The 21,735-nt window shown below is 35.5% G+C and overlaps 1 protein-coding gene across 1 annotated transcript in view; it reads right to left on the minus strand.

The window, feature by feature from the left end:
* The window catches only part of LOC118201722 (guanylate cyclase 32E-like), a 199,784-nt gene that overhangs the window by 111,034 nt on the left and 67,015 nt on the right, over positions 1-21,735 (minus strand). Inside the window, exons 7-8 of the mRNA XM_085815325.1 lie at positions 3,788-3,860; positions 73-181 (exon numbers count right to left, since the gene is read on the minus strand). Of these exons, the coding sequence (XP_085671451.1) occupies positions 73-181; positions 3,788-3,860 (182 nt within the window). The remainder of the gene's footprint in view (positions 1-72; positions 182-3,787; positions 3,861-21,735) is intronic.

Consider the following 21,735-nt stretch of genomic DNA (forward strand, 5'->3'; position numbering starts at 1 on the left):
TTTTGCATTGTAAGATACAAAAATAACCCGAAATATTCTAAAAACAGAAATTAAATACGTGCATCTATCTACCTTAGGGAGTCTCGAGCTGTTTGTCGTTGGAGTATTCTCATTTATTTGGACATCCTTGTAATCAATTTTCCATAATAGGCTATCAAGTTCCTGCTCATAAGCCCAGTTCCTAAGAGAAACAGAACTTTAAATTACTACATCACACAAGTTAATTCATTTGAGGGGAAACAAAGGAATATATTGAAACACTTAAGGACCGCATCTGTTGACTTAAAAATGACATTTAATGAAATGCCCCCCCCCAGATCTGATCTGATTTTCCTTATCATGGAATAGGCGAAAGGAAAACCTTTATGATTATATAAGCAAATCTGATCAGTCTGTAAGTCTATCAAATCTGATCAGTCCGCCTAGGCTAGAAGCCTTACCCCATGCAGAACATTGGTTATCTTTACGAACGTTAATAGTAAATAACCGATAATTGGTATTGAAAAGGATTTATATATATATTTGTATTATTAAGTATTTTCGTAAATTTTGAGTTTAAAATTCAATTTAAATTCTTAATGAAGAGTGGGAATAGCAGATGTAAAGTTTAGGGGCACAGGGCCGTCGAGCTGGTGACTACCTGAAATAAACAGGTTAGTGGCATGTTATGTAATGTTAAGTGTGAGTAATGACATCTCGAATCCATGATGGCAAATATAAGGAGATTAAAGGGTTATATTACATAGTTGTAGAGCAGAAATAAGCATAATTACAAAACAATAATAAATTTAAGCAGAAGCACAGAGGCATAGGGTTGCAGCATAAAAATAAAATATGACATAAGCATTAAGCACAAAAAATAATCATTGGCAAAGATTAAACAAAAACAGATATTAGTGACTGAGTTACATAATCCAGGGTTGAGGATGGCCAAAGGACGGTTAGTGTTAGCAAAGTCATTGGGGTTGTAGTTGGCAATTTTAATAGGAGAGTTGTTGATGGTGTTCTGTTTGGCATGGAATTTCTTGGCAATTTTATTGTAATGGGATCTACGTTGACAGATTGTAACGGGATACGTTGATTTCTAATATACCACTGTGCATTTGTAATTTGTCTCAGTGTGCTATTTTGAGCAGTTTGTAATCTTTTTCTACAGTTACTATTAGAGTACGCCTATACAGGACAGGCGTAACAAAGTAATGGTCGCAAGATGGATTTATAAATGAGCAACTTGTTATCTATAGACAAAATGCTGTTTCGAGTAATTAAGGGGAAGAGTCTAGCTTTGCGAGCTCGAAACTTCTGTATGATAGCTGTAGTGTGTGGGGTCCATGAGAGAGTTTTAATGAGGGTCATCCCAAGATAAGGGACTTGCTGGGCCCAGGGGATTGAAGTTCCATAGAATGAGACATTTTTCTTGAATTTTTGTTTCCTTGTGAACATGATGGCCTGCGTTTTGTCCACATTTACTTGGTTTTTCCACTTAACGAGGCAAGTCTCTAGTAAGTGTATGTAACTTTGTAACTGTTGAATGACTGAACCAAGGCATGGAAATATTTTGGCTATTCTCTCTTAAAGCTGTTATTACGCTCGGCCGTACTCAGGCCCTTGATAGCTTCGCAGTCAATTAGTTTTAAGGGGCCAACTCGGTTAGAATCTTGATAGCTTCGGCTATATCTCTTTAGATTAGTTTTAGTTTATTTCTTAGCCTCTTAAGTTCAAGCCCAAGTGTCGGCTTTTATTGTACACTCCAAGATGGAGTTCTGTTAAATCTCATTGCAATAATAAAGGGTTATTCACCCTTCAATCTAGTTGTTTCTTGTCACACGAGCTCAAGCGATTATTCGCTTAACAGCTCTTAAGATTCTTTCCGTTCAACAGCAACTTAGCCTTTACAAAGTGAGGAACTCTACAATGTAAATTCCTTTTTTCTTCTTTTTTACGATGTATTTCGATTGCCGACGCATATATCTTGCATGCATTTATATGCTTTGCTGCACACTTAAACATTTCGTTTTAAAATATCATTATATTTCGTCTATAATGATATCTGTTCTGCAATAAATATTTGCTATTGGGAGTCTTTCAATTACAATTTAACAATAAAAAAATTATTACTAAAACTTTAGAGTGAAAAAAACGATTTTGCGCCAATTATGTATCGTTTGGTTTTTATATTGGCGTTCAAAAGTAAGGTCACACCACAAAAGACCGAGTTTCGTCTGGAATCGGCTGAAACACATGCTGCTAGTCGCCAAACGTAAAAGAACTTACTTTGTGTATAGTTTGCATTAAAATTGTTGTTCAGGTTCAGAATCGAAGTTCTGAGAGAACTCTCTAACTCTCATCTCTTGATGGCGGTAAGTATTTAATACCATGTATAGATCCTGGTGCTGTGGCTCTTAGACGACCTAGGATGTCCTGGTGATGGTACAAGTAAGTTGGAACTGCCACCCTAACCTTAATATCTTCATTTACTCGCAACCATAAAGCGATATGGGTGTATACTGGCTAAATTGAAACCTACCAATGGGTCTTCCATCTCAATTCCTGCATAAACGAATGCAAGAATTCATTTTAACTGAAATAAGTCAGTTTTGTTATTTTTCATTTTAGAAATCCAATTATCTTGACCAATTTCAAATATTCGGGTTGTAGGTTGTAAGTTTTATTTTTAATTAACCGGGTTTTTTCTTTAACTTCTACTTTCGTTGACTTCCGTCAGTTTCGAGGTCTTAAGGTTTTCAGAGAACACTTGGCACCATAGGTTCGCCATCCCTCTGGTTTAGTTTCCTGCTGATACGATGTAACTTGTCGGAGTACGATTCTTTCGAGACCGATTAGTCAGTTTTAGCGATTAGTCATTAGTCAGATTAGCGATTAGTCAGAGCGATTGCACTCTGCATAACTTCCTATCAGAATGAGTTTTTAGCATCGTGTTACATGTAAATAAAGTAGAGAGAATACATAAAGAAAGTTTCACTTCACTCAGCAGAAAAGCTTAGGAGCCCCTAGTGACGCGTGTTTGCTGTCAGGCAATTTCGTTGTAAAGTCATTACGCTTGGCCGTATTTTGCTTTGCGTGCCTACTAATATTATAGCTGGCTAATTTAATTTAAGGGCCATTTACGTTAGGTAATTGTGTACAGCTTCGGCTAAGACAGTTTAGTTTAGCTTCAGATTAGTTTCTTATTTTTTTATCTTGAGTTTAAAGCCTAAGTGGAAGCTTTTCTGTAAATCCGAGAAGGGTCCAGAGAAAGGTTGAAAGAACTTAGTCGTTTTCACATTTGCATCAGCGATAAGTCACTAGATGCTTCAACAAATTTCTGCTATGTTCAGCATAGACAAAGTAATTAGCAACACTGCAAATATTTGTATCTTGTAAACCAAAAATAATTCTCAACACTATTCTATTGTTAGTGCAAACTTTATATACGAAATTTTAATATTATTAAAAATCTAAATAGTAAATTTAAATATTGAAATAATTATAAGATTGTAGAGAGAGGTTATTTCGAAGCAGGAGAGATGAAAAATGAGCAATGCCCTCGCCGGTACTCGAACCACGGACCTCTCGAATACGCCCCGAATGTGCTGACCACTGCACCGCGAAGTGGGTGTATATTAAGAAGGCGAGAGAAATACCTTATAAGATAATAACACATATTTTGATGAAACTGAAACAAGTTTGTATATATTTCTTTCGAAGAATCCAATTTTAAAATCGGAGTGTCTTCATCCACTTGCTGTGCAAATTTTATGATTTAAATAACTTAAATGGAACTAACCTGTAAGTTATCAGCAAAAATATCAGCAACACTGCGGTTGTAATTCCGATTACAAATATGGCAAGTTTCCACACTATAAAAAGAAAAGAAATAATTTATATCGCTGAGATTATTGAAGTATGTATTGAAAAAATTACTTAATGTCATGAATGATAACGAGTTTCATCTAAAAATCTGGTATTCTCCTGAAAACATTCTAGAAGTAAGTAAAAAGCAGTAAGATTATTCTGTATACAATGAAAGAAAATTACAGTAGACAATGTGTGATCTCGATGTGATCACGTTTGTCCACGGCTATTTTGGTAATATTAACCGAATGATAACTTTAAACGACGAGAAAAAATAATCCATCAAAATACAATGGAGATTAAATAATTTAATATAAATATAATTAGAAGCATATGAATAGGTATTTTCGGAGCATTTTTAATTGGGAAAATGCAAAATTAGTTTATGACCCATTCATAATGTCTTTTAAATGCAAAAGTTCATTTATGGCATGTTCATAACGTTTTTGGAAATTATTTGATCTAATTGCTCTGTCTAATCAATTCCTAATCTTAATGTTAGAAGGGCATCACTTACTGGAACTTGCAATATAAAATTTTAAATTAAACAGAAAAGCAACCGTAGTTTTGTGTGAAAGTTTAATAAGAATTTTGTTTTCAGGGCTGGGACAATCTGCAGAATTTGTTTGCTCCTGAAAAGAGGGACCTCTGTCTGATCACCCTCAAAACTCAAAAGATAAATAAAAACTGATAGAGTTAGTGAAAATTTTCAGCAGTGTAAGGCTGTTATTTTCCTTGTTTTTAAATGATTGACTAGAAACTTGACCTTGCTGTTTGGCTGCTTTATCTCTTATTTGGGAATATTTCTCTGTCATCTGAAAATTTTTATAATCAATTTTGAATTTATTTGGTGACTTTATTTCAATTAAATATTTTATTGTCTGATATTATGATCATATTGATCAAATGTTGATCATAATAAGGACTATATCTTCCATATTCCTATATATAAACTGATGTGACTTCAACAATTTTATAACAATATCTGAATAATAATAATATTAACGGAGATCACATGTATCACATATCTATTGTATAACGTTCCTCAACTCATACTCTTGTGATGTAAGCTGTTCGTTCAGCAAGCAAGCAGTAAGTTCCAGGGCAGAACTAGTTTTCTCACGTTTGAATGTGCTCTGAAAAATTTAAACAGTCTCTATCATAATGGCACCCGAACTAAAATATAGTGGACAATAACTCGCTACTGGCTACATTTGTTCGAGAAGACCTGCTGCCTCTTCCAAAACTCTTTTTAAACAGGGAGTAAAGAGTTATCACCTTACTCCGTTCTTATTTCGTAAAGTAAGTGGTTAGCACGTTCAGATAGCAAATTGGGCCCGACTCGCATCGTGTAATTGGTTAGCATGACCAGCTAGCTAAAGCCCATAGCTCTAACAAACACAGATTGTTTCTCACGTTTTCTGGCTTGAAAACATATTATAACGTCTATAAATGCACAAAATTTTAATCTGTTATTAAGTAAAACTAATAAAATTTTTACTTAAGCTAGTTGTAGCTTTATTTTCATAATAACTGCATTTCCTATCTTTTATTTCATTAAAACCTGACTAAACGCATTTCAAAAGGAATATATAAACTTCTGACAGAAAAACCAACTTTTTTCCTTAGTTAATTATAAGTGGAAAATTGAGGACTTTTTTTCCACCCCTGAGACACGTTTAGCTTTTTCTTTCTTTTCTTTGTGCGTTAAATTTAATTGCATTTCATTGTTAAACATTTATCAAGAGTTAAGATCGTTCTCTATTTTCATTCTCCCTTTTTCTACATAATTAATAAAAATAGCTCTTAGATAATTACTTGAATTACTTACTTATTTTGATTTGGAGCTGAAATTAGGGAATTAGGTCTCAAGAATCAGAAGTAGATTACAATGTCCTAATCTTCAGCTTATTAAATTAGTTATTAAGTGACTATCTCAAGACTACTTAAGAATACATATTTTTGCTTAGTTGCAGAAAAATAAGCAGAGATATGCATTTTTACGTATCTTTAGTCAAATGCATTTATTAATTAAACTATTCTTTAGTTTCGATTCAGTTATAACACAGTATATTAATAGAGAATGAATTCTGGGAAATTTTTACCGGTATAATAATAATAATTACCAGAGCTCACATTTATTTCCTTTGAGAATACATCTCATATTCAATATGCATTTTTAACGTAATTAAAGTTCTTTTGAATTGCACAGAAGGTTTTTTAAATAGTCTGTGAAAATTTAAAAGTTTGCAGAGATACTTTCAATTTTGATTTTAAAATTACTCTGATTGTCAGTAATAACTAACATTTTGAAGGAACTTGGATTTCAAACTAAATTATCTTATAGCTTTATTTTCTTTTCGCTTAAATGAAAAGCTCAAAAGGATCTGACTTTATATAATATGTATAAATATGACCGCTTCGCTTCGTTTCATAGTTTTATTTCCTGAAATCAAATAAAATCTTTAACACAGCAGAAAATCTTATTGAGAAGGAAATTCATACCTTAGAAATTCTGACCGTAATATCTTATATGAAAAAGACGAAGAGGGAAAAAAAAAACATGAGAGTAGTGTAGACGCTCTCAGATGATCTTATGATCTTACAAAGTTAAAGGGAAACTCTTCTTCCTTCCTGTCTCCGAAATGTGAAAAATAGGCCAAATTGTTTCCCTGTCCACATGTAGTGCGTTTTATTTCACGAGTGGAAGTGCATCCTTCAGCACTAAATTTAGGACAATTTATCAAACTCTGTTATGTCTATTCTCTCTCGGCTTATTCATGTAGAATTAACAAAAAGCAAACGTAAACTGTCCGGAATAATGTACTGAGGCAAATAACTAATTACCAATTGGTACATAAGAAATAATGTAATTCACTAAGGACTCAAAATTATCAACATAAAAACCCATTATTATCACATAATCAAAAGACCCATTATTATTACATAATCAAAAGACTTCATGGAAGCCAAGGGCGAATGGATATTCATTCGCGCCTGTAGTTAAAGTTTATAATTATGACTTTAACGATCAAAACAATATCAAACGGTCAGTAACCACCACTAGTTATATAAAGTTGATTATATATATATATATATAACTATGTTACACTTAGTAATGGATAAGTGTACTCTCTGATTATGTATCTTGTATATTTTCTGTATTCCAACGGCATCATTTTGATTCACGCTTTCCTTATAATAGACTGATTACTAGTTCGGCAGCTTTCTGCTCAAAACTTACTTATGTGACCCCTATTGTTTCTCTTCTCCACATTACTTTCCAGATTTTACTTCACAGATATATATCTGATAAGTTATTTTTATTAAAAATTTCGAAACTTGATTCGATTAAGAAAAGAGCGATGTAGAAAAAAAGAGATAGAGGGCGCTGCGCCGCCCGTATGTTTAGCTAATTAAGAGTTTCGGGAGAGAGGGTTGAGAGGTTGATGAGAGTGGTTGAGAGTGACATAAACTAGATACTCTGTAATCTGTATATAATATTTGTACATAGTCTTCTCTTCATTAAATAGATTTAGTTAAAGGAAAGTGTCTTTGTTTGGCCAATAGAACACAAGAACCACCGATAAAGAAGATGTAAGTAAGTTATTACATACATCAAGTTTTGGTAGCATCAGGCCAGAAGGTGAGTCATTTCATTTTATCTGCATGCAATTTATCTTTGATAATGAGTTTTGAAGAAACCGTCGAGAGAAATAGAAAAATTAGAGGTTCGGTTCGTACCAGTGTAACAAAATTAATAAGGAAATTAGATGAGGAATTGCAAAGCGAGAATCCGAACCTAGAAGTGTTGCAGGAATCGCTTTCAGTGTTAATCGAGAGAGAAAGTAGCTTGTTAAAATATGATGAAGTTATTAATTCTCAAAGCACTGTTCAGGAATTAGAGACAGAAGTAGAACATTGTTTAGAATACAGCGAATCCATCATTAGATGTAAATCTAAAGTCAATAGATATATTCAAAATGTGGGTAAAACCGGAACAACTTCACAAGTTTCGGAAATCAAAACTAATTATAATACTAAATTGCCTCGCATTACCTTAGAAACTTTCAGCGGCGATTTATGTAAATTTACTGAATTTTGGGCTCAGTATAAAGCTGCCTTTCACGAAAACAATACGCTTCAAGATGTTGAGAAGTTTAACTATTTAAGATCTTTACTCACCGGTTCAGCTGCAAAAGCTATAAGCGGATTGCCATTAATAGGAGAAAACTATATAAAGGCCATCGAAATCTTAACTGACAGATTTGGGAAAAAAGAAATATTAGTTAGCGCGCATATGAACGTTCTCCTAGCTTTAGAGTCAGTACGCCGTTCAAGTGATGTATCCAGTTTAAGAAAACTATATGATGAAATAACAGTTCAAACAAGAAGTTTAGAGACATTAGATATTAATTTTAATTCTTACGGCAATCTATTACTTCCTATTTTATATAAGTGTATACCGCAAGATTTAGTGTTACAGTTTAGTAGGGAGCAAAAGGTCGACACAGAGTCAACCAGTGTCAGATTTATTGTTGTTTCTAAAGAGAGAAGTAGAAGCGCGCGAAAAGTCACTAACTCTGGGTCTTAAACAACAAACACTTTCGATAACCAGTGAAAGAAATACCGACAACTATCGTAAGAGTGTTGCTCCAATTAAAAAGAAAATGGTATCAGCGGCGACGCTTAATACATCAGTCGAAAATTATATGTGCGACTTTTGTCTTAAATCTCACCTTTCTAAAGACTGCGACTTAAGTATTTCAGAGAAACACAAAGCATTATACGATCAATTTAAGTGCAAGCGCTGTTTAAAAACGGGTCACAAAAAACCTGTAATATTTGCAAATCTTTGTCGCATTTAGAGAGCCTGTGTGATGCAGAAGGGCAAGAAAATAAATCCATTAAAAATACTGCGAGCGCAGCAAAAGAGACAAACGTTAGTTCACTATTCCTCGAAACACTGAGCAAGCAAATTCCTAATGACGTGATTTATTATCAGACATTGAGAGGTCAACTGGTAGGAAATAATTCCACATTTAACGTTAGGTTGTTATGCGATTCAGCTTCCGAAAGATCTTATGTTTGTCAGTCTATTTCCAGAAAAGCAAGTTTACCAACTATTGGTAAAGAAAGATTAAGAATTCATACATTTGCATCTTCGAATCCGCCAGTGCAAGAATTTAAAAGAAAAAGACTTTCTCTAAAAAATAAGACAGGGTTCACTCTAATCATCGAAGCACTCGAAGTAAAAACCATATGTTCCAATGCATTACCCAAGCCATCTGCAGAAATTATAAACAATCTTCGCCAACAAGGATTTCACTTATCTGACAGCTGCGATAGTGAAGTGGCAGAGGTACAGATTTTAATTGGGAATGATTACTTGAACTGCATCTTAACGGGGAAAACACATCGGTTAACAGACTGTTTAGTACTGCATGAAAGCATATTCGGTTGGACATTGAGTGGTAGAGTGGGGGGAGAGAGTAAGAGGTTAAGTTCAGGGTCAGACTCCACCGGCTTGTTTATACACATCGATTCGGAAGAGGAATTAAAAATATCGGATCAGATTCGTCAGCTTTGGGAGATTGAAAGTCTAGGAATCTCTGAGTGCGCGTCAGAAAGGGGTTCTGGCGATGAGCGAATAATTAAACAATTTGAAGAGGATTTGAAATATGTAGACGGGAGGTATGAGGCTCGCTTGTTGTGGAATAGGAGTCCAGAGCATTTGGAAAATAATTTTGGTTTAGCGAAAAGGCAGTTCGAAAGGGTGCAGCGAGAGTTAAAAAGTAACAGCTTTGTGAGGGAACAGTTTATGGAAATAATTAAATTTCAGACACAAAACAACATTATTCAAGAGTGTGAGGATACGAGAGAGGGATACTTTATGCCATTCCGAGCAGTGGTCCGTAAAGATAAAAAAAGCACTCAAGTTCGAATGGTATTTAATTGCAGCAGTTGCGAAAGAGGAAAGCTATTGTTAAACGATTGCTTAGAAAAGGGCCCAAACCTAAATCCGAATATTTTGGATATCATTCTTTCCTTTCGAAAATTTAAAATTGGATTCTGCGGTGACATAGAAAAGGCGTTTTTGATGATGGGGATAGCAAGGGAAGATAGGCAATATTTAAAATTTCTCTGGTATCCTGATAATGACAGTGAGGACTTTAAAATTATGCAAATGAACAGAGTATTATTTGGATGTAATTGTTCACCGTTTTTATTGAGTGCAACGATCAAACATCATTTAAAGAAATATGCGGAAACAAACAAAAACTGTGTCGAGATGCTAAATAGCTCACTGTATGCAGATGATTTGTGTTATGGAGGGGAAAGTGTAGAATCAGCTTTCAGTCTTTCATCAGAGGCGGTATCTATTTTGAGAGACGCGAGTTTTAATTTGAGAAAGCTAAACACTAATTCTAAAGAGCTGTGTGACTTGTGGGTTCAGGAAGGGTTGTGTGAAGAAAGTAGGTCTGAGACAGATAGTAAGTTGAAAGTGTTAGGCTTGGTGTGGAACTTAGAAGAGGATGGTTTGAGAGTAGACGTTACATCATTGTTGAGTAGTTTGGAATCGTTGAGAAATAGTAAAAGATCGGTGTTAAGCACAGCAGTTAAGGTGTTTGACCCAGTCGGATTTATTTCTCCATTTGTGGTGCGAGTTAAGAGACTGATGCAGGAAATATGGGAGAGAGGTTTGGAGTGGGATGCAGAGTTGCCAAAGGAGTTAGGGTGCAAATGGATAAAGTGGTGCGCTGAAATTGAGGAATTAAACGCGTTGAAAATAGAGAGGTATTACTTTACAGAAGTTCTAAGTAAAGGTCAGTCGGTTGAAATTCATATTTTCAGTGATGCGTCAGTAGTGGCATATGGAGCGGTGGCATATTTTAGATATAAGAATGAGAGAGGAGAGGTATGTGCGTCGTTTATAATGTCGAAGAGTAGGATAGCTCCGTTAAAAAAGTTGTCCCTCCCTAGGTTGGAATTGATGGGGGCTGTAATTGCAGCTAGGTTAGGAAAATATTTATTGAAAATATTTCAGGATTTGGTAGGTAGGTTAGTTCTGTGGACGGACTCCGAAATTTGCTTGTGGTGGATAAAGGGGTCAGCGCGTGAGTGGAAGCAGTTCGTGTCGAATAGAGTTGCAGAAATACAAGACTGTACCTCGCCTGATAAGTGGAAATATTGTCCAGGGTCGGAAAACCCAGCAGATAAATTAACTCGTGGTGAAACAGCAAATGCATTGGTGAAAGATAATAACTGGTGGCATGGTCCATCATGGTTGAAAGATTCTGAAGATCAATGGCCTGAGCAGAAGTTTAAAGTAGAAACTGATTCTCAAAATTTAGAACGTTTAAGCACTTATGTTCAAGTGACTATTCCAGAAGAAGAAAATGCGTTAGACATTACCAAATTCAGCAGTCTAGAAAAATTGTTGAGAGTTACAGCTTGGGTAAAGCGGTTTGTCGCCAAGTTAAGAAAACGTGCTTGTGAAGAAGGTCCTCTTACTGTATTGGAGATCCAAGAAGCTGAGGAGCACTGGATAAAACAAGTACAGAGAGCGAATTACTTTTCGGATATTCAACAACTAGAGAGGAATAATCTAATAACACCAGATTCTAAGCTTTACAGTTTAGCACCATATCTGGACAGTAGAGGTATTTTGCGTGTCAGAGGTCGTTTGGAACAATCAGAATTAATAGATGACGAAAAACATCCCATTATTCTGCCCAAAACGAAGTTCACCGAACTAGTGATATTTAGTGAACATATAAAAGTATTCCATTCAGGAGTCATGGCAACATTGTCCAAAGTCAGGAATAAATTTTGGATACCTAAAGGAAGACAAGTAATGTTTACGTACCTCGTATTAGAATGGCGCCGACATGGATGACGCAGTTTCGACTTTGATTATACTTAATAAATTCAGTCACTCTCGTTCTATTTCAACCAAACTGAATACATTTAATAATATAACATTCACACGTAAACATTTAGTAATAATTTAGAAGTACAGATAAGCATAAAATAATAATTACAACCGTTACAGGCCAGCTACGCTTTTAGCGACCGAATCCTACGAACGACAAATCTCAAAAGGCATGTTGCCAACGCAGGGCAACGAAAAGGTAGAAATTAATTCGATAGGCGTGGCAGTGAACATACTCCCACCCTATCAGGTTTAGTCCTGATACACAGGCAAAGGTGAAAGTTTATTAATTCCTCTCTTGAAAACACCAGTTTTAGTTTTGACAGTGGCTACGCGAGCTAAGCCGTCCTTGCCCGGATGGACATCGATGATCCGTCCAATAGGCCAAGCTAGCGGTGGAGATCCATCTTCGATGATAAGAACCACCGTGTCGATTTTTAGATTGGGTCTGTTGTGCTGCCACTTGGATCTCTGCTGAAGCGAAGTCAAGTATTCCTTTTTCCATCGCTTCCAGAATCCCAGACGTAGATTCTGTACAAGTTCCCACCTAGAACTCCTTGTGCGTAAAGTCTGTTGGCTCTCTGGAAAGGAAGTTAAAGTATCACCTGTAATGAAATGAGAAGGGGTTAAAACATTAATACAGTCAATATCAGTATCGTTCACGTAAGTAAGTGGACGTGAATTCAAAATAGCCTCGATCTGGGTAAGTAGTGTTGACAACTCTTCGTAGGTTAAAAATAGTCTCTTTCAATACTCTTCTCAGATGAAATTTCGCTGAGCGAATGCCGACTTCCCATATTCCTCCGAAGTGGGGCGAAGCAGGCGGTATAAAATGACATTCAATAGATGACTTAGTTAGTTCTCGGGAAACCGATTCCGTTGCATACAAGGAAGACCAAATCTGATTTAGTTCTTGTAGTTTTCGGCATGCTCCCACAAAATTAGTACCGTTGTCACTGTAAATGTGCCGTGGTGCACCACGACGTGAAATGAAACGTCTAAGTGCAGCGATAAACGAGTCTGCCGTCAGGTCACTGACTGCTTCTATATGCACAGCTTTAGTTGACAAGCAAACAAACAGAGCTATATAGCCTTTCGTTGTTTTAGAACCACGACCCTTATTAAATTTCATGGTAATAGGACCAGCGTAATCCACACCAGATGCGTAAAAAGGTCGTTCCAAAGTCACACGGTGTTCAGGTAAGTCACCCATCAATTGCGAATTTGAAGCAGCCTTAAATCGATGACATATTAAGCAATGGTTGACACAACTGCGTATCAGTTTCTTTCCTCCAATTATCCAGTAAGATTGTCTGATGAGGTGTGATAATAAAGAAGGACCAGCATGAAGGTAAGTAATATGAAGTTCTTTCACTAGTAATTCGCTAAATTTATGTCGAAAAGGAAGTATGACAGGATGTTTGATGTTAAATGCTAAAGATGAATTTCGAAGACGTCCTCCCACCCGTAAGAGACCATCTTTATCTACAAATGGATGCAAAGAACGTAGTTGGCTCTTCTTGGGTAAAGGTTTCTCTTCTTTAATACATTGTAAATCATCTTTGAAATGATGATTCTGAATCCAACGAATAATGAAATTTTCTGCTACTCGAATCTCTAGAAGTGTTAGCGGCATAAGGCAGCTGGAGTTAATGCCACTACGTGAAATGTTCTGAGTAACATGATGCTTCTTGCAATTAGTAATAAATCTTTGGCAGTAAGCCAGAATACGAACAATTTTACAACGCGAAGAATAATGCTCGAACAAATTAGCTAATAAATCATTCGATTCACGTATATGAGAAATAAAAATAGGATCAGATCTTTGTTCAGCCTTTACTTCAGCATCATCTTCAGATTTTAATTCATATTCAGGCCATTTTTCCTCTTCCTGACGCAATCATGGTGGACCATTCCACCACAAAGTACAATTTGGTAGGCGTTGAGGTTCAATACCACGAGAAACAATGTCTGCAGGATTCTGTTTAGAGGGAACATGATTACAATGTTTAATAGGTATCACTTCTATGATTTGAGATGTTCTGTTTACCACAAAAGTTTTCCACTTACGTGGATGAGCTGATAGCCAAGACAGAACTACCTTGGAATCCGCCCACGCAAAGATTTCAAAATCAAACTTCTTTAAAATGTTCAATAGAGATCGCATTAATTTCGTCAACAAATACGCAGCACAGAGTTCTAATCGAGGAATGGATACTTGCTTTATAGGCGCGACTTTAGTCTTTGATACCAAAAGATTAACCTTAACCGTACCATTGCATTTTTGGCGACAGTAAATGGCTGCTGCATAAGCCTGCGAAGATGCATCAGAAAATCCATGTAGTTGGATAACACTGTCCGTTGTAAGTATGACACATCTCGGAATTTCACAATTATTGATTTGACTGAATGTCTCTTGAAATTTAAACCAATCATCTGAGATATGCTGGGGAACAACTGAATCCCAGTCGCCTTTAACTAACCATAGTTTTTGATAGAATATTTTAATCAATATAGTGCAAGGAGAAAAGAGACCTAAAGGATCGAAAATGCGAGCAGATTCTGCTAATATGCGTCTTTTTGTTATAGGTGCGTTGATGTGCAGTGTAGCTTTAAAACTGAAGGTATCAGTAGTTGAATTCCAAAAAAGTCCTAAGACTTTCGAACTCGAATTAGAAGATATCTCAAAATCAGAATTCAATGAACAATGTTCCTTAAATTCAGTTAAGAATTCTACAGAATTTGAATTCCACTTCCTCAAATCGAAACCACGTGCATGTAAAATTGAAGATATTTTCTTGCATAAAAATACTGCATCATCAACTGTATTTGCACCCGACAATAAGTTGTCCATATACATATCCTCTTGCAATATACGAGATACATCTGATTCCTCTTTAGACTCTAAAGCTATCTGCTTCAGACATCGAGTTGCTAAAAATGAAGCAGAGGAAAGACCATAAGTAACTGTTTTCAACTTGTACGTGCACATTTTATCACTGGAATTGTATCGCCAAAGTATTAATTGATAATTCTGATCTTCAGGGGCTGACGATACATCTTCTCCACATCGACTGTGAAAACAATTTTAGGAAATCGAAAATTAATCAAAATCTCAAAAATATCTCTTTGTAATTTCGGACCTACCCCTAAAAGAGAATTCAATGATATACCATTTTCAGATTTGCAGGATGCATCAAAAACTACTCTTAATTTTGTCGTTGTGCTAGAAGGTTTAATTACCGCATGATGAGGAAGATAAAACTTTTCTGTATCCGATCTGTTAGATAAATCATCATTAATAACGGTAATATGTCCTAACTGTTCATATTCACGTATGAAATCTTTATACTGTTTTTCAAATTCCGGATTATCTTTGAACTTTCGTTCCATGGAACGCAACCTAGAAATTGCTGCCGGATTTGAATCACCCAACTTCAAATGCGATTTATAAAATGGAAGTTTTACAACAAATCGCCCATCTGAATTAACAGCATGAGTGTTTTGAAAATGTGATTCACAAAATTGTTCCTCAGGTGTCAGAAATTCCTTCTTCCCAACATCGACAATACCCTCCATTTCCCAGAAACGTTTAAGTTCGTAATCAATATTTATATTATCTTCTAACTTTATGAAGTGTGCATTTGCTGTTTTTGGGCCTTCCATATTATTTCCGACCTTCCCAGCAATCACCCAATCGAAAATTGTATTTTGAGCTACAGGCTCATTTTTCGAACCATATATTGAGCCACATCTTAAAACGGAGAAAAAATAATCAGCTCCTAAAATCAAATCAATTTCTTTGGGTTGAGCAAAATTCGGATCCGCTAACGGAATAGATTTAATGTATTCTATATGCTTTACATTAATCACTTGTTCCGGCAATGGCAAAGTTAACTTATCCAAAATGTATGCGTTAACATCAATTACTTCATTATTTATCTTTGACCGAACTTTAAAATCAACAAAACCACGAGTTGTGGAATCTGGCACTCCGGCAATTCCACGCAAAAGTAACCTTTTATTTGTTCTTTTTAATCCTAATCTTCGAAAAGCTCGTTCAGAAATAAACGAACTTTCACTTCCGGAATCCAATAATAATTTAATTTCGCCACTGGATGAAAATGCGAGTGCGAGAACTGTAGGCAAAATCGCCGAGTTGCAATTTTGAATCGTATTACTGACAACTACCTGACCTGGACCCTTGCATGATTCATTCGAAATTCGCTCTGGAGTGCTTTCGTTTTCATTTGGCGCTTTTAAAAGCTGTACGTTGTTAGCTTTAATATCTTCATGCAACAAACTATTATGCGTTTTTGAATTACACAAATTACACTTTAACTGAGAATTACAGCTTTTGATTAGATGTGAATTTAAACATAAAAAACACAATCCTCGTTTCCGTACAAAGTACTTTCTAGCAGTGACATCCAAATTCTTAAATTTAACGCATTTATATAACGCATGAAGTCCGTTACATTTCGAACATTTAGTATTACTAAATTTAGAATTCTGTAATGTTTTCGAACTAACATTACTATTTTTATCAACAACTTTAGCTTCCGCTTCTTTATTTATGATAATTTCGAGAGAAGAACACCTTAAATTTAAAAATTCAAAAAATGATTCCAATGTAGGAAAATCATCTTCCGCTGTTTTCTGTTCCCATAACTTTCGAGTTTCTGAATCAACCTTTTGAAGCAACATAAATATTAACCATGGATCCCTAGAAGTTGCTTTGTCACCAACAGCTTTTAAACCTCTGATAACTTCATCGGAAGTATCAGCTAATTGCCGTAAATTAACATTATCAACTTGTGAAATATATTTTTGATCTATAAATGTTTTAATTAACGATTGTACGATTTGTTTCTTTTTATCGTACCTAGCGAGCAATTTTGCCCATGCTTCTTCGTAAGAATTATTTGATAACGGAATATGTTTAATTATAGAAACTGGTTCATCAGCAAGTGATCCGAATAATACTGAAATTTCTGTATATTCGATAAAGAAGTATTATGCACTGTTGCAACAAACAAATCTTTAAAATTCATCCAGTCATTAAAGTTACCCGAAAAAATAGGAATATTCAACTTAGGTAACTTAAAGTTACTAATATTAGAATTTCCTGTAACATTTGGCACATTAGCCGCATTAAATACATCTAATAAATTTTGATACTGAAGTTTCAAACTAAAATACTTCGATTCAAAATCTTCAATTTCTGATTGTTCTTCTGGTAATTGGGCATCAAATTTATCAAAATCTGAATAAATCCTCTCTAAGCGCTCCAGATGCAAAATTACTTCATTTTTAGATAAATCGGAAGAAATAGTATTCTGAAGCCTTGTGAAGGCCACTTTTGCCCTACCACGCAATCTAATGACAGTAGCTTGATCCATAATAAGTAATCGAAGTATTCAAGTTCAAAATCAAAATCAATACAAAATAGATATAAAACTTCAAGAATCAAATTTAGATGTAAATCGAACTAAAAAATCATCACTTATCTGTATTGGAACTGCTGACGAATTCTTGATATGATCTCGCCGGCGTGCCTCCAAATGATGTTTACGTACCTCGTATTAGAATGGCGCCGACATGGATGACGCAGTTTCGACTTTGATTATACTTAATAAATTCAGTCACTCTCGGTCTATTTCAATCAAACTGAATACATTTAATAATATAACATTCACACGTAAACATTTAGTAATAATTCAGAAGTACAGATAAGCATAAAATAATAATTACAACCGTTACAGGCCAGCTACGCTTTTAGCGACCGAATCCTACGAACGACAAATCTCAAAAGGCATGTTGCCAACGCAGGGCAACGAAAAGGTAGAAATTAATTCGATAGGCGTAGCAGTGAACAAGTAGTAAAGAAAGTTATTAACGCTTGCCTGGTGTGTAAAAAGTTTGCAGTGAAGCCCGCCAAACAGTTAACGGGTCAGTTACCCAGAGATCGTTTAGTCCAAAGTAATCCTTTCACAGTTGTAGGCATCGACTTAACGGGAGCAGTTACTATTAGAGAAAAAGCGGGTAACCACAAAAAGGTGTACATAGCCTTATTTACATGCGACGGGAGCAGTTACTATTAGAGAAAAAGCGGGTAACCACAAAAAGGTGTACATAGCCTTATTTACATGCGACGGGAGCAGTTACTATTAGAGAAAAAGCGGGTAACCACAAAAAGGTGTACATAGCCTTATTTACATGCGCCGTCACTCGTGCTGTACACATTGAAGTGGTTTCAGATATGTCAGCAAAAAGTTTCATTTTTTCATTACGACGTTTTTTAGCAAGAAGAGGGAGCTGCAAAGTGATTTATTCAGATAATGCGAAGAATTTCCGCAGCACATGTGAAATAATTAAAGGATTTAAAAGAATCAAAGCAGATCCAAGTGTGAGTGATTTCTTGACATCCAAAGAGGTAACATGGAAATTCATACCTGAGCGTTCCCCATGGTGGGGAGGGTTCTGGGAGCGTTTGATGAGAAGCATCAAGGAACCTCTGAAGAAAATCTTAGGGAGAGCATTACTGACTTTCGAAGAGCTCTCTACAGTATTAACTGAACTCGAGTGTGTGCTAAATAATAGACCTCTAACATACGAGAGAAACGAGCTGGGTGAACCTCGCCCGCTCACACCTTCACAGTTTTTATTGCCAGGACGTGGTACATTTAACTTTCCCGAGCATTTCTTGGAAATTTTTAACAAGGTATCCGACAAAGAGACTTTAACCAGGAGGAAGCTTTACCAATCTAAGCTCTTAAAATTAACATGGATCAAGTGGAAAGAGCAATATTTACTCCATCTTAGAAATGCGCATAACTTTGCTAATCCTAAAACTGAGCGGAACCTTAAGACTGGAGACGTTGTGTTGGTAGAAGGACCAAAACAATCCAAACTACTTTGGGACATGGGTGTAATTGAAAACGTGATTATAGGAAGAGATGAACATGTTCGAGCGTGCCTTGTTCGCACGCCCAAAGGACAATTCAGAAGATCGATCCAGATGTTATATCCTTTCGAGATTTAATTTAGAACTTTTGATATTATTGAGTTTTATTATATTATTAATTATTATGTTCATTTGTGGCTTTGATATATACTAGTATAGATTATTCTTTTATATTATTCATTTATATATGTCATACCATTTAGTATTAATCCATTATTAATTAATGTTGATATTGTTATGTAAGTAAGTTTGTGTACTCTTGTTAAAGAGTACAGGTGGGGAGTCATGTAGAAAAAAAGAGATAGAGGGCGCTGCGCAGCCCGTAGGTTTAGCTAATTAAGAGTTTCGGGAGAGAGGGTTGAGAGGTTGATGAGAGTGGTTGAGAGTGACATAAACTAGATACTCTGTAATCTGTATATAATATTTGTACATAGTCTTCTCTTCATTAAATAGATTTAGTTAAAGGAAAGTGTCTTTGTTTGGCCAATAGAACACAAGAACCACCGATAAAGAAGATGTAAGTAAGTTATTACAAGCGATAAGGTCAGGAATCCTGAGATCTAATACTTTGTCAACCATAAATGGGCATAATATGTTTATCACATACATTGGATACCTTTAACTCCTCGATACTCGCCCTCCGGAGAAGTATTTGCTGACTACATGGTGTCTTTTCTAAATCTTGTTTAAAATACAGCTTTTCTATACTTTGGCGCTCACACTTACATGACAAAATTTGTAAATTCAATTTGGGCTAAATTTGGCGGGTATATTTGACATTTAAAAGCATTACCGTATTGTAGAAGATTATGAATTTAATGCTTTAAATTCACTTTGTTATTTGTAAATGGAATGAATTGTACGCATCCCATTTGATGTGATTTTTAAACCATTTTACCCTGAATATTATCAGGAACTTGCTCCTTCTTTTCTTCTTTTATAAGGAAAATTTGTTATACGTGTATAACGTATCATAATGCATTACATTTTCAATTCAGGTTTTTAAAGAGTCTATTTATTTTATTCATTTCTCCCTCTATTTATTTTTTTCTATTTATTTTATTTATTCTGTTTCTTTGTAATAAACCCCAGTCATTGCATTACCTAAATGATGAAACTTTTACACGTAATTTTTACACGTTTTCCTAACTCCAGCTACCGTTCATATGCCGCAATTGTCGTACAAATAATGCACGACGTGTTCTGGCTGTCTTGAAGTGGTTTTAAACTGTGGCTGTTCCACGTACACTGATACCTAAGCTGAGTTCAAGAGGAACTGTCAAAAATGTAGAAAGGGAAGTGACCATGGTCACGTGAGTAGGCGTTGACATCGGATTCGCTGAGTCCGTATCTATTAAAATTAGATAAAAGACACAAAATTTCATGAATAAGTAAATAAAATAATTAATTTTGCGAGGAGGTAATCTACATCCGTCATGTGATGCAACTGCAGAGCTGCTTTATTTTTGCAAGTTTAAAATAAACACAAGAATGAAGTATTAAAATCCTTATTGTCTATAAGGAGGAATGCAGCATAAGGTCGCAGATTACGATCTTCATTTAGAATTTTATAATGGAATAAGTTGAAATGCATTATGTGGCTACAATCCAGTACATTCTGGAAGAATTTCTCGTTGGTCTTGTGCAGATACTTGGAAAGCGGTTCGATATTTAGATCTCAATGAAGTCTTTTATTTCTCACAAGCATGTTAGTATTAGTCATAATTCTGAAGCATAAATGCTTCAGCTTTGCATAGTTTGTAAATTCTTATTACGTTTTTGGAAACCGTTGCCAAAGAAGAAGAAGCATATTACATGATAGGTCTTACAGTGAACAGATAAATCAGACGTTTTTTGGCAAGATATAAGTTTGAAAATTTACCGATGAGCAGGTAGAAACATTGCATAACTTTAGTAGCTTTACTTATGATATGCTAGATATGATGGGTCCAAGTCAGTTTGTTATTTAAAATGAGACCCAGATAGCGAATTTGCTTCACAATGAGCATGGGTTCGTCGAAAAGAGTGAGATTTATCTTAATAGGGGTATTTTTCTTTTTCCTTCTAATAATAAGGAGTTGAGATTTGGAAACATTAATGAGAACCTTCCAGTTGGCACGTCAGTTTCAGTAGCAGGAATATGGTCTTGCAGGTTTCGGACTACAAAATTAATGTTGACAGATTTCACAGCCAGCGCCATGTGATCAACAAACAGGCAAGCATATAATTATTAATGGAACTGAGTTTGGGGAAGTTAGTTACATAACATGTGCACAAAATTGACCATTTACCGAACCTTGGGGAAGTCCTGCATGTATTGCTCTAAAATTGTAGAGACCGTTACTAACAGAGACACGTAAGGTGTGTTGAGTGATGAATGAGAGAAGCAGTAAGATGAGTTCTCTATCGAGATTGAGTAGAATTAATTTCGAGACTAAACCTTCGTGCCAGAAGAGGTCAAAAGCTTTGGCCACGTCTAGCATGAGAACAGCAACATTTAAATAAGCAGGAAGTGCAGCATCTAAGAATTCAGTAATCCTGAGTATCTGTTTCGTAGTGTAAAGTCCTTCTCTAAAACTCTAAAACCGAATTGATCAAGAGGTAGGAGGTGAAAGTAAAAGACTTCATTCTATTTAAAGTAACACGTTCAAGGATTTTTGCAATTATAGGAAGTAAACTAATTAATTGGACGATAGCCGGCTGCGTGTATTTCTTTCCAGGTTTCGGGAGGAGTATGAATTTTGCCGATTGCCATGGCGTAGGAAAAAGCAAAGCCATGAGACAAGCGTTTGCAATACTCGCGAAGTTGCCGATGATATTTACAGGAAAATTTTTAATAGGAGTCTTGGAGGTATTATCAATTCAAAAACTGTCCTTCTCCTAAGAGTTTTGATAACAGTAGAAATTTTCTCAGAAGTTAACTTAGGAAGATTCTTAGCTGTGTGAGAGTTTAAACAATCCTGAACATGATTTAAAG

Source organism: Stegodyphus dumicola, chromosome 4, assembly GCF_044657685.1.
Source record: "Stegodyphus dumicola isolate Sdum_Otavi_A_Nest chromosome 4, ASM4465768v1".
Lineage (NCBI taxonomy): Eukaryota > Metazoa > Arthropoda > Arachnida > Araneae > Eresidae > Stegodyphus > Stegodyphus dumicola.